The 12,383-nt window shown below is 45.5% G+C and overlaps 1 protein-coding gene across 6 annotated transcripts in view; it reads right to left on the minus strand.

Moving 5' to 3' along the window:
* ATP8A2 (ATPase phospholipid transporting 8A2) overlaps nucleotides 1–6,566 on the minus strand; it is a 318,937-nt gene extending 312,371 nt beyond the window's left edge. For 5 of the 6 annotated variants that reach the window (XM_081860134.1, XM_081860133.1, XM_081860131.1 and 2 more), the window contains exon 1: nucleotides 6,356–6,565. Coding sequence is in view for 4 of the 6 variants with exons in the window: in XM_081860131.1 (XP_081716257.1) it covers nucleotides 6,356–6,431 (76 nt within the window). In the remaining 2 variants the exon portion in view is untranslated. Of the gene's footprint in view, nucleotides 1–6,355 lie in introns of all 6 variants that reach the window. The other variant, XM_081860135.1, reaches the window with a different exon arrangement.
* Between the last annotated feature and the right edge of the window lie 5,817 nt (nucleotides 6,567–12,383).

The following is a 12,383-nucleotide window of genomic DNA, read 5'->3' on the forward strand; positions in this document are numbered from 1 at the left end:
ACAAGCACTTGTCAGCGTCGCCTTGCTTGTACCCAAGTTGCGTCAGCATTTTATGCAACTTCTGGTTCCAGGCTCTAGCAGCCTGTTTAAGTCCATAAAGTCCTTTCTGCAGTTTGCACACTAAATGTGCCTCATGTGGTTTCACAAAACCTTTGGGCTGTTTCATATAGATTTCTTCAGAAATCTGCCCGTGTAGAAAAGCGGTAGCAATGTCTATGTGTTTCACTCTCATTTTCTTGGAGGCTGCAATGCTTAGAAGCATTCTTACGCTGCTGTACCTCACAGTTGGTGCAAAAACTTCATCGTAATCTTCACCAAAACGCTGTGAAAATCCCTGTGCTACAAGTCTAGCTTTGTAGCGCTGCATTTCTCCTTCTGACCCCTTCTTAACCTTGAAAACCCATTTACTCCCAATGGCCTTCTTACCGGGAGGCAGCTCAGTGAGTGTCCAGGTCTTGTTCTGATGCAGTGCATCCATCTCCTCCTGTGCGGCCTTCCTCCAGAGACTGGCTTCTGCAGCTGGCATCTCCTGTATCTCTTCCCAAGTGGAAGGTTCCTGTGGAAACGCCGACCCTGCAAAGTAGGACAACCGTAATGGTGGGACACCTTTGTTGGTTCTGGACGAGCGCCTGACCTCTGGTTCTGCGACCGCATCAGCTTCCTCATCCTCCTCCAACGCAGGCATGTCCCCATCTGAGTCCTCATCTTCGTCTCTGGTGCCGCCAGGGTTCTGGTCCTCTGCGTCTTCTGGTGCGTCGCCTGTAGGGGGCGCTGTAACACTCGAAGGCAGATTAGTACTTTGTGGGGTCTCAAAAGGGAAATATACAAACTCTTGAGTCCTTTCTGACTCATCTGAAGAATCCACAACAGTGTTCTTAGTGTCTACCTTTCCATATTCATCAACATAAACCGCATGGTATGCATTTGTCTTACCAGTTTGTAAGTCCATAATTCTATATCCTTTGCCTCCAGAGGCGTATCCCACAAGGATACCTGCTTTTGCCCTGGAATCAAGCTTGTGTCTGTGTTCCTTGGGCACGTGGAAGTAACACGGACTTCCAAATACACGTATGTGCGACAGATTGGGAGCTTTCCCATGCCAAAGTTCAAATGGTGTGCGCTCTGCACCTTTAGTTGGCAGTCTATTCTGCAAATAGACCGACGTGTACACTCCTTCGGCCCACAGCTTCTGTGGCAAACATGCATCCTTTAGCATGCACCTTGTCATGTCCATAATGGACCTAAACTTTCTCTCAGCTATGGCATTCTGCTGTGGTGTGTAAGGAATTGTGGTTACATGTGCAATTCCTTCCTTGGCCAGGAGAGCCTGCATTTCATTTGAGCAGTACTCACCTCCATTGTCGCTCATTAGCACAGCTGGAGCTCTTTGGAATTTATTCTTGACCATGGCAATGTATTCCTGGAGCTTGTCCACTGTCTCACTCTTCTCTTTGAGGAAATACACAACACAAAATCTTGAAAAGTCATCCAGAAATATTAAAATATATCTATTCTTTCCCAGTGAGGGAACACTCATGGGTCCACATATGTCAGTGTGCACTATGTCAAGCACTTTGTTGCTTCTTTGTTCTGCACAACGTGGAAATGAAGGTTTTACAGCCTTCTCAGTAATACAGCTTATGCACTTTGCTGGAGCTTTGTTGCTCTGCTTTACCTGCAAACCTCTTACAAGATCTCTTTTCTGTAGATCCAGAATGACGTTGGTGTCTCTATGTCCAAGCCTTCTGTGCCACAGGTCCAGATCTGCTTCATCCTTCTGGCTGGAATGTGCCACTTTTGCAGACTGATTCTCTGAAAGATCAAGCTCATATACACCATTGATTAGCTCTGCTTGAGCAAACACTTTGCCATTTCTAGTCACCTTGCATACTCCATTTCCAAATGTGATCTGGAAACCTTTCTTGTCCAGTGTGGACACGCTGATTAAATTGCAGCTCAGCTCTGGTACATACAAAACTCTAGAGATTGTGTTCTCAATGCATTCATTGTTTATATTGCATTTCAGACTCATGGAACCTGCACCTTTTGCTTTAACAATGTTCCCATCTGCAATTTCAATTTCAGATCCTTCTTCATCATTTATCTCATTAAAATAGTCCTCTTTATATGAAAAATGTGAGCTGGCACCTGAATCAATTATCCATTTATTACGTCTATTCTCACGATTCTGGACAGTTAAATTCCTTTCTTGCAGTAGCCATGTGCATTCACATTTCCCCTTCTTTTCTCCTTTTGGCTGAAAGGGGTGGGGTTTCTTGGCTTTAGGAGCCCTGCAATTCTTTGCAATGTGTCCTTCTTTGTTACAATTGAAACAAATCACTTTCTTAGGCATCTCTTTGGACTTTGTACATTGCCTAGATGCATAACTGCTGTCCTTGCTTCTAGCATTTCTCACTGGAGATTCAGCTCTATCTCTGCATTCTTCTTTTAAATAACCAATCAAGTCTTTAAAAGTCAGACCTTGTCTATGATCCATCAAACTTACAAATGCGCTAAAGCGTGGTCCAAGTGATGACAACAAAAATGCTATCTTTGTATCTTCATCAAAAGCTTTGGGAGTCAAATCAATTCTCTGAATAATCTCAGTGAACTTGTTGATGTGCTCTGTGAATTCCTCTTTTGAATTCATCCTCACTCTGGTTAATTTACACACCAAGTTTCTGAAGCAGTTTATGCTAGATTCTCCATACACGCGCTCAATATCTCTTAAGATTTGAGATGCATCATCTGTACTATTTATTAATGATAGCTGCTCATCACGAAGTCCACTCAAAATTATGTGTCTAGCTTCGCTGTTCATGCGTTTCCAAGCACTTATCTTGGCTAAAGCTTCCTCAGACGATCCCGTAGGTTGAGGGTTTAAAGCTTCCAAAATGTGCTTATAATCTAAACATGCTATCAAGCGCTGCTTCCAGTGCATGAAATTGTGTTCATTCAGCACAGGCATTCCTAGCTTTGCATCACTATCAAAAGCTGCTCTAGCCATCTTAAAATCCAAAAATTTGAAAATTCTTCAAAATTTCAAAATTTCTCAAAATTTTAAAATCAAAATCTCAAAAATCTCAAAATACAAAACAATTCTTCACTGCCTTGGGTCACTGTGAACTCTGAGGGAAGGGGGGGGGTTGCTTAATCCCCACTGCACAATGGAACAAAGGACCATGTGCTTACCAGGAAGTTAACTCAGAAAAATACTACTCAACTCAAAATCACAATCCAACGCAATCCTTCAAAAATACGCAGAAATATGCAATACTGGGGCCAATAACCCTTTGTGGGAATGTTCTGGGGTGCAGGAGAGGATATATTGACTAATTATATCCTTATCCAACTTGTACTAACAAGTTCCCAAAATATCAGCAGAGTTTATAGACATTCCCCTTTAAGTACGCAACGGTAACGCTTGCACAGGTTCGCTAGAACCTCTATAATAATTACTCTGGTAATTTCCCCTTTGTTCCCTCTTAAAATACAAGACACGACACAGTCTTTATAAAAGTATAAAAGAGTTTACTCACGTTCTGTTCACAATATGATCCCAGAAGGTAGGCAGGCTTAAAAAGGTTACATGCAGTTAGAATCTATCTTGTAGCAAGATATTACTGTCCTCTCTTGGCTGGGAGCCAAGAGGGCATGTTGCTCCTTCAGAAGATGAAGATGGCAGAGAGGCAAGAGGCAAGAGGCAAGAGGCAAGAGGCAAGAGGCAAGAGGCAAGAAAGAGAGAGTGGCTGCCTGCCCTGTGCTTTTATCATTACCTGCACAGGTGAGGCCATACCCACCTCTGGTCACATGCGGAGGAAGTCCGTCCCCAGGAAGTTTACCTGCTTGCTGGACAGACATCCCTCCCCGTGTTCTAACATGTACACTCTAGGAATGTTGTCATTGACTGCTCCTGTGTTTACATCCCACACATTTGGCCCCCGAGTCTGATGTTCCACACCCTTAGTATTACCCTGGCATTTCCACTTAAGTGTAATTTCTTAAACTGTGGTGGGAGTACTGGCAAAGGGAGTCTTACCACAAGGCAAGGTGAGGTAACCCCTTCTGTTGGCATCTTTTGGATGCCACGAAAGGCAATAGAGAGGGATGCAGGCTTTTATTGTCTGAAACAGAAAGATACTAGTTTCAGCTAACATGGGGCATGTTGAAAAATTCTTCTCCAAAGATCCCTGCAAAATGAATAGGAGCTGCACAAGAATGTTAATGGGCTCTTGCACCTCAAGTCCATTTCCATTGGCCTCATAACATGACAACCACCCAAAGGATTGTGTTCTGTGCTCATTATGTGGGTGGGGAGGCATCTGGATTTGCTGCCTTCTAACCCCAAAATGCACCAAAGCAACCTAGGGCTAGCCCTACAGTTAGGCAGAGTGAGGTGGCTGCTTCAGGCCGCAGCTGCTGGGGGACCGGGGAGCTGCAGCATAGCATGGCAGGACAGAGATGTCCAGCAGCACCCAAGCCAAAGATGGAGAACCTGTGGTCCAGGGTGGAGAAAGCACAGGACCCGGGAAAAGGATAAACACACACACATGCACACTGCCATGGCTTAGATCAAAATCAGAGCTGATCTAAAGTAAAATTACGGTAAAACCATCCAGGAGAAAGATGGAAAGGAAGGAAGGAGCAAGTTCTGTTAGATGAGCTTCAATATCTCTTCACCAACACGTGCAGGAGTAGAATGTTCACAAGGAGACTACTGGGAATGAGAGAGAAACTCGATTCAGCTTGCACTGAAAGGCAAACCTACCTAATTTTCACTTTCCAGAACAACATATGAACCAAAACACAACCACCCTTCAAAATCCACACTTCTCCGGATTTTGCAATTGCAGTTCTCCAGCCAAGAAATGCATACTATCTATCTATCATCTGTGAAAGTAACATTTAAAAGTGCATTACATTGGGGAGAGTTGATTTGCAAAACTGTGCACATTAGAAAAAATTGCATACTGCTAAGACTTGCATATCAGGAGAAAAATCACATTAATATGATGGTGAATCTTTATGAGGCCTTTGCTGAAATAAATAAGTTGCAAACTGGAACAAAAATGTGGAGACCTGAATTTGGACTTATTAGCAAGGCAGCAGTCACGGGATGCACAGGTTGTAGTCTGGATGAAGGAGCACAAACGTCATCAAATGCCTGGTCATCAATTGCCTCAGACAGAGAGCAATGGTATTGTGTGTGCGTGCATACACACACAATTTAGGATACAGGCCTTCATAAACACACCCGCACACCCATACCCAACACCCATGAAATTAGGCCATCTGTCCTTAGAATAGATAGTGCTCATTGATCTATATGTGCATATGTGACCGCTGATCTATATGTGACACTGACCTATGTGTGCATTGGTCTGTATTTGCATATATGCATTTTTGCATTTAGTGTGCAAGGTTGTGCATGTTTTATTGTAGATTATGTGTATAATTACTGGGATCAGAGCAGGAGGGCAGGATAATTTAACCACCTTTCCCACTGCTGCAGGTCTGGAGGAAAAGCCCTACTCTGAATCTAATGTTTACATCCGGAAGGAGATGGATCACCGGGTGCACTAGTTATATGCCCAAAACAGCGCAATGGTGGGTTTATGCTGGTTTATGCTAATCTCTCCGCCAGTCAGTGCAGGCTTTGCTATTGCTGCTGCTGGCTGACAAGTTGACAGGTTTCGTATTTTATTCAATTTGCGAACCGGCCAGAGCGGCAGGCAAGCGCAAGACATTTAAAAAAAAAGAAAGCGCAAACGAGCCGGGTGTTTTAAAACGCACGAGCGCGCACTGCAGCGAAAATCCCCGGGCCGGTTTGCAAGGGTCAATCCGGCATCAGGCCCAGCCACGAGCAGAACCCTCCCTCTCCCTGGAGGACGCTAAAAGCGAAACTGGAAACCGATCGATCCGGAGCAGATTGGCAATGGCCCTTTCCCCTCCCTCTGCCGCCCATCATACCATCTCCCTTTCCGAAGAGCCGGCTGGCCGGGCAGCTCTTTTGATTCCGCGCCCGCCCCCCCCCCCCCAAGAATGCCCTGGCCTGACCTCATCCAACCAGGCGGGCAGGAAGGTGAATGATGTCACGAATCCCCAACCCGGTCGCCATGAAATATGCATGGAATGAGCCTCGCGCTTTCTCTCTATCGATATAAATATGAAATGGAAAGCTCGCGCGGCGAAGAAGCCAGAGGCGGCTTGCTGCTGCGCAGTGGATGCGGCGGCGGCGGCGGCGCGGGGATAAGAAAGACGCGGAGGAGGAGGAGGAGTGGGGGGCTCCGGGGGCGCGCTTCTCCCTCCCTCCACTTCGCACCCCCCGACCTCCCCCCCCCACCCCCCCCCTTACCAGCGGCCGAGTGGATCTTGGTTTTCCTCTGCAAGGACATCTTCAGCGCCTTGTCGAGGCCGCTGGGGTTCGGCATGCTGCAGCAGCCTGGCGCGCCGCGGCTCAGCAGCGCCCAGGCAGAGGCTGGAGACGAGCCCGGCGGCCGCTTAGGGCTGCGGCAGAAGCAGCAGGAGCAGAGGCGGCGGCGGCGGCGGCGGCGGCCGTGACGACCCCGCCATCCACTCCTGGCCGCTCGCTGCCTCGCGCGCGCAGCCCTCTCCCGCGCGCACGCGGCGGCGGCGGCGACGCCTCCCCTGCGGCTGGCGGGCGCTTTGGCCTCGCTTCTTGAGGGAGCTGCTCAGCCCGCGCGCCGCTTTTGGCCTCGGCTCTCCGCTGCGGCTCTGCGAAGGGCGAGGAGGGGGGGGGGCGAGCGGGAGCTATAGGGCAGCGCCAGCCACCTCTGCGGGGAGAGAGAGGGGGCCTGGCCGAATGGAGGAGGAGGAGGACTGGGGGGCGGGTGGTCCTCGCGCCACGCGCCGTCTCGCCGCAACCTCCCGTCAGCTGCAAAGCAAGGTCTCCGCTCCGGCCACCAGGGCGCACGTGCCTCATAAGCCGCCTGCAGCGCGAGGCCGGGAGTTTGGCGGGAAACGCGCCCGCTGCACGTGGGAAGCGTGGCCTTTGGGTGCGGGAGTCGTGCCCGTGCTGCGGGTAGTGGCGGCGGGGGCAGGTCGTGTCCGGCAAGAGGGACAGAGAGCTGGCGAAGAGCAGTCTCTGGCCAAACCATGTTTTGTGAAGATATATAGATATATATTCATTTTATTTATTAAAGTCGTACTCTGCCCTTCATCCGAAGGTCACAGGGCGGTTCGCAACAGAAATAATTCAAAAGGAGAACACAAAACACCCGTCCTTAGATGCTCAAAGAGCGAATTGTGTCCAGCAGGGATGCCAACTTGAATAAAATATTGGCAGATAATAGATCACAAGACGCAGCGCCCACACATTTGAATGGCAATACTACCCATCAACTTGGGTGAGGGCTCCCTCAAATATTTTTTGGGGGGGCTGAAGGGTCCTCGGCCCCTAGGAGTTGGCTCGTCCTTTGCCCTTTCAAAATACGATACGATAATCTTTATTGTCATTGTCCCATACAGAACAACGAAATTGAAATGTGGGGGTTTTTTGGGGGGGTGTTATTCAGTGGTTGTTTTTATACTGATTATATATTCTGTGTTTTTATATTTTGATTTTGTTCTGTGAACTGCCCTGAGACCTCCGGGTATAGGACGGTATATAAATTCAATAAATAATAATAATCCTATGGCTGGCAAACAGCCTAAACTAAATGCTTTTTGAGGCATTTTAAAATTTTATTTATTAAATCTGTGCACTGCTCGTCTTCCAAAGATCGCAGGGTGGTTCACAACATAATACAAAAGGAGAACTCAAAAGTTCTGGCTTTCAGATGCTCAAAAAAGTGAATTGTCTGGTTTGAGTCAGCAGGAGCCCATCCACTCACAGTGCCAGCACAGTTGCTGTGTTCCTCTTGATGGGTAGCTGCTGCTGGTGATTTTTATGGCATTTTTGTTTTATTTCTAGTTGCAGGGAAGAGCTCTAGCTCAGGGGTAGAGTGCCTGCTTAGCAGGCAGAAGGGCCCAGGTTCAGTCAGCAGCATCTGCAAGAGAACTGCTACAAAGGCAATTTCTCCTTGTAAACCATGCCCACCTGCCTCACACCTGATGCCATATGAGACATCAGATGTAGGGCAGGTGTCCACATGGAAAGAAGGGAACAACCAGGACTTAAATTGAGCTCCCAATTGCTCCTTTGCTGGAGCAAGGCGGTCTGAGTGACTGATATATCATTTGCAACGGGGGCGGAGATGCTGGTGGATAGATCATAAGTGGTTTTTTTCCTCTGCAGATCGGTGGGCTATCTCTCCACTTCATGTTTGTGGAAAACTAATAAAATACTCATGCAATGATACAAATTAGATTTATTGTTTCACCAAACAGGTTAATTACAGTGGTAGCAATTGGTCTCTACAGCCACAGCAGGCGCTGTAACTCTCCAATGGCACACTCTTCCATTGTCTCTTGAGACAGACAGATGCCAACAAAATAAATAAATAGTTACAATAAATAACTAATGGACTATTTGTAAAATGAAATTGACACCAGGAACTATACTGCTTGCTGGGACTCAAAGAACTGATTGTTAACGTAAACATTAAATAAGAAGAACACCAGTAAACAGTCCTGTCTAGACTAGGAATCTTAGCAGCCAGCTGCTCTTCAATTCCCACATCGATGTATCTATAAAGACAGTATTGATTCTTTTAAAAAGTGTAGCTGTATTGGTATTCCATAAACAGTATGATTACTTATGTCAAGTGGCAGTAAGATATCCAGAGATTCCATAAGAACATCTTTGGGGACATTGGAGAGATTTATTTACAATATGGCTTTGGAACAAAGCCCTGATTGGTCGGTCTTCCTCTTCCATTTTTTAAACAAGGCTCTTGCATTATTTGACCCAGACTTCTAGTTTGTTCAGGTATACGATCTGTTATGCAGTCTGGAAGCAACATTTATTTGTTACTGTTTTTTACTTTTCTCCCAAAGAAGACCAGGGTTCCATGCACATAACCCAACAGACCGTCAGAATAAAACTGAAAATAATCATGTAAAAACCCCATAAAGCAGTAAATTCGTGCACATTTCAGTCAGCAGAGTTACTTTAGGGCTCTCACCTGTGGCTCCTAGAAGCTGTCAGCATGCAACAGCTACCACATCCCAGGAAATGGCATCAACAGGCCAGCCAAACCAGATTAGGGTAGCCCTTGATGAGTTAGGGACTTCCCCTCCATGTGAAAACAGGCTGCAGCAAATTGAGTGGATGAGACCAACAGTGGATCCAATGGTCAAGAAGGTGGTTTCTGCATGTGCTGTAGGGGGAAACTCTACAGATAAGGAAAACTCTGATCCTAAACTTTGGCTGCCTTGAAGGATATCTTTGGGAGAAGAAAAGACAAGGAGTAAACCCTACACAAATCTGGAGTGGAGTCACTAAAATGGTTGGATGGTGCCTTGTAAGCCTCCTTCTGACAACTCCTGCAGCCAGGCTGAGGTCGAATGTATTGTTCTGGCTTCCTTTGGGCCAAGAGGGAGTCTTGTCTGGGCAGCTTGTGCCCGGAGGTTACTTTGGTGCTGTTAACACAGTGGTTTGGCTTCATTGTCTCTTAAGACTAAACAGTAGCTTCATTGTCTCTCAAGACAAACAGACAAGCAAGTAGTAATAGTAGTTTGAACCAGTGCTTGGGCTATTCTATGAGTTTTGAAGCTCAAAATTGTAACTCTATCTCTGTCTACAATGGTACATTTCAAAATCACTTGTGCATATGACACACTACTTAGCTGCTATATGTGGAAAAGTATAAAACTATGAGAATGTCTTTGGTAAAGATTTTAACTTGATTTTGACTATAATGAGTAGAGCAGTGGAGTGACCTTGTAATTGTCTTTGTGAGTTATCAAATGGGTTTGTTGGACTGCTTCAGCTTATACACTGTTCAAGGGAGCAAAGAAAACAGGCATTTCAGCACCATGGCTAGCTCTGCAGTGTTCAAAGCAATCAGATGTTGTGAATTATTTCTTGATCAGCACTTGGATTATCATCTAGGCTTATTCACATTTCCTCCACCCTTGTAATGGTTCAAGCAGCATATTCCACAGCAGTGCTTCTATGCTTAATGACAACATTTTTGAATGCAAAGTGGAATAACATTGCACATGCAGGACAGGTTTCTCTCTCTGATTTAGGCATGACAATCGCAGCCTGCTGCAAAATGCTACGGTTTAGAAGGCTGCTCCTTGTTCCAGATTCCAGCCACTCCATTCTACTTCGCTCCTAGTTTTCCATTGCCCTCAATAGTTAGTCAACATCCTATGACTTTCAAGCATGCCAGGCATGTATGGTTCATAAAAGGGCAACGAAAATAATCAAGCAGATAGCTCAGCTTCCCTGTGAAAAAAGGTTGCAGCATTCAGGACTTTTTATTTTAGGCAAAAGGTTAGTGAGAGGCAACATGATCAAAGTTTACTGGCACTTTCACAAGTGCCACATAATACCCGTACCACATCTGTAAGAATTATCATTTAGGGCAGTGGCACTTTGGCATTCCCTGCCTATTGATATCAGGCGACGCCTTCACTGTATTCTTTTCAGCTCCTGTTAAGATTTTCTTACACAGACAAGCCTAGCCAGATGTTTAGCATGTTTGTATGAATTTTAATTTCTTTTAGTTTATTCTATTGTGGTTTTAAATTTCCATGTTTAAAATTATGTTTGTAATTTTTTAATGATAATTTTATGGTTTTATCTTTATTGTAAACTGCTTTGAGGTTCTCTACAATCGTTTGAAGACAGGAGTGCCTGGCATGCTCTGATCCATGGGGTCACGAAGAGTCGGACACGACTAAACAACAACAACAATCAAGTGGTATACAAATGTTAATAAATGAATAAGTTTGCAAAATTATGCATGGCAAGGAGAAGTGGTCCTACACATCTTGTTTGCACCCAAATAGAGTGGGTTATACTGTATAACTGCAGTTCACCCAATGCAAAATTCATAAAACCCAAACGGTTTTAATTTAAGGCAAATAACAACCCATTCCTAGGACATACTCCTGAATAAGCAAACAAAGCAAGGCATTTCAATCCACAGGCACCCATCGTAAGGTCTCTCCAGTATGACAATGCCGCCATTTCTGATGCATGGGATCCAGTGTGCTGTAGTGGTTAAGAGCAGTGGACTCCTAATCTGGGGAACCGCGTTTGCTTCCCCGCTCCTCCACATGCAGCTGCTGGGTGACCTTGGGCTAGTCACACTTCTCTGAAGTCTCTCAGCCTCACTCACCTCACAGAGTGTTTGTTGTGGGGAAGGGAGAGGAGATTGTTAGCCACTTTGAGACTCCTTAAGGGGAGTGAAAGGTGGGATATCAAGTCCAAACTCCTCCTCATCTTCTTTTGAAGTATGTTGGTACATGTGTTTAGGATGGTGATTCTATATGTATTTATTTGAAAGAAAGTGGCTCTTAATTAAATGATACTCCACTGCAATTCAATTTTCAAAGACCCATGCTTAGGACCATAACCTATATTGGCTCAAATCCAGTTGTGGATTAGAACAGCATTGGTAGTCTTAAATTTGCCCAAAGTTACACCATGACCATTTGAAATTTTAGGGTCATTTAAAAATACCATCTCCCACCCACTCCATGTTGGAGGCATGTAAGGATAACAAGACTCTTGACACACAATCAATGGGGCAGAATCACTTCCTGAGCATCCAGAGTAAAGGTCAAAGAGATGAGCTACCAGTAATCTAGCTCAGAGATGGATTAGAGTCAAAAATAGTTGCGAGGAGGGACTTTCTAATGAAAGTGTCTTTGTGTTCATGATGCAGCAGACCTAACAGTACACCGATCTTCATAAATAAGGACATAGATCCCAGAGTCATAAATAACAGAAGAATAGTCCTACTGGATCAGGCCAATGGCCCATATGGCATCCTGTTCACACAGTGGCCAACCAGATGTTCATGGGAAACCCACAGGCACAGCAGCACTCTCCCCTGTGGTTTCCAGCAACTGGTATATAGAAGCATATCACCTCTGACTGTGGTGGTAGAACATATTCATTAGGGTTAGTAGCTGTTGACAGCTTTTATGAATTTGTCTATTCTCCAAGTTGCTGGCCACCACTGCCTCTTAAGAGAAAATTCCCCAGTTTAACTATGCGTACTTTCTTTTCTCTCCTGAATCTTCAGCTTCATTGGATGTCAGTCAGTTCTAGTATTATGCAGAGAGATAATTTCCCCCCTTGTGCACTTTCTCTGAGCCATGCATCATTTTATACACTTCCATCATGTCACCTCTTAGCTGTCTTACTTGCACCAGAAGAGGAGGAGGGTAAGTTCAAGTTGTTCCATGAGTGCAATGCTTTAGGGAACACTGCACAAGTTCATGCAACTCATATTTCTTCC

Source organism: Podarcis erhardii (assembly GCF_964252035.2).
Source record: "Podarcis erhardii genome assembly, chromosome: 4".
Taxonomy (NCBI): Eukaryota; Metazoa; Chordata; class Lepidosauria; order Squamata; family Lacertidae; genus Podarcis; species Podarcis erhardii.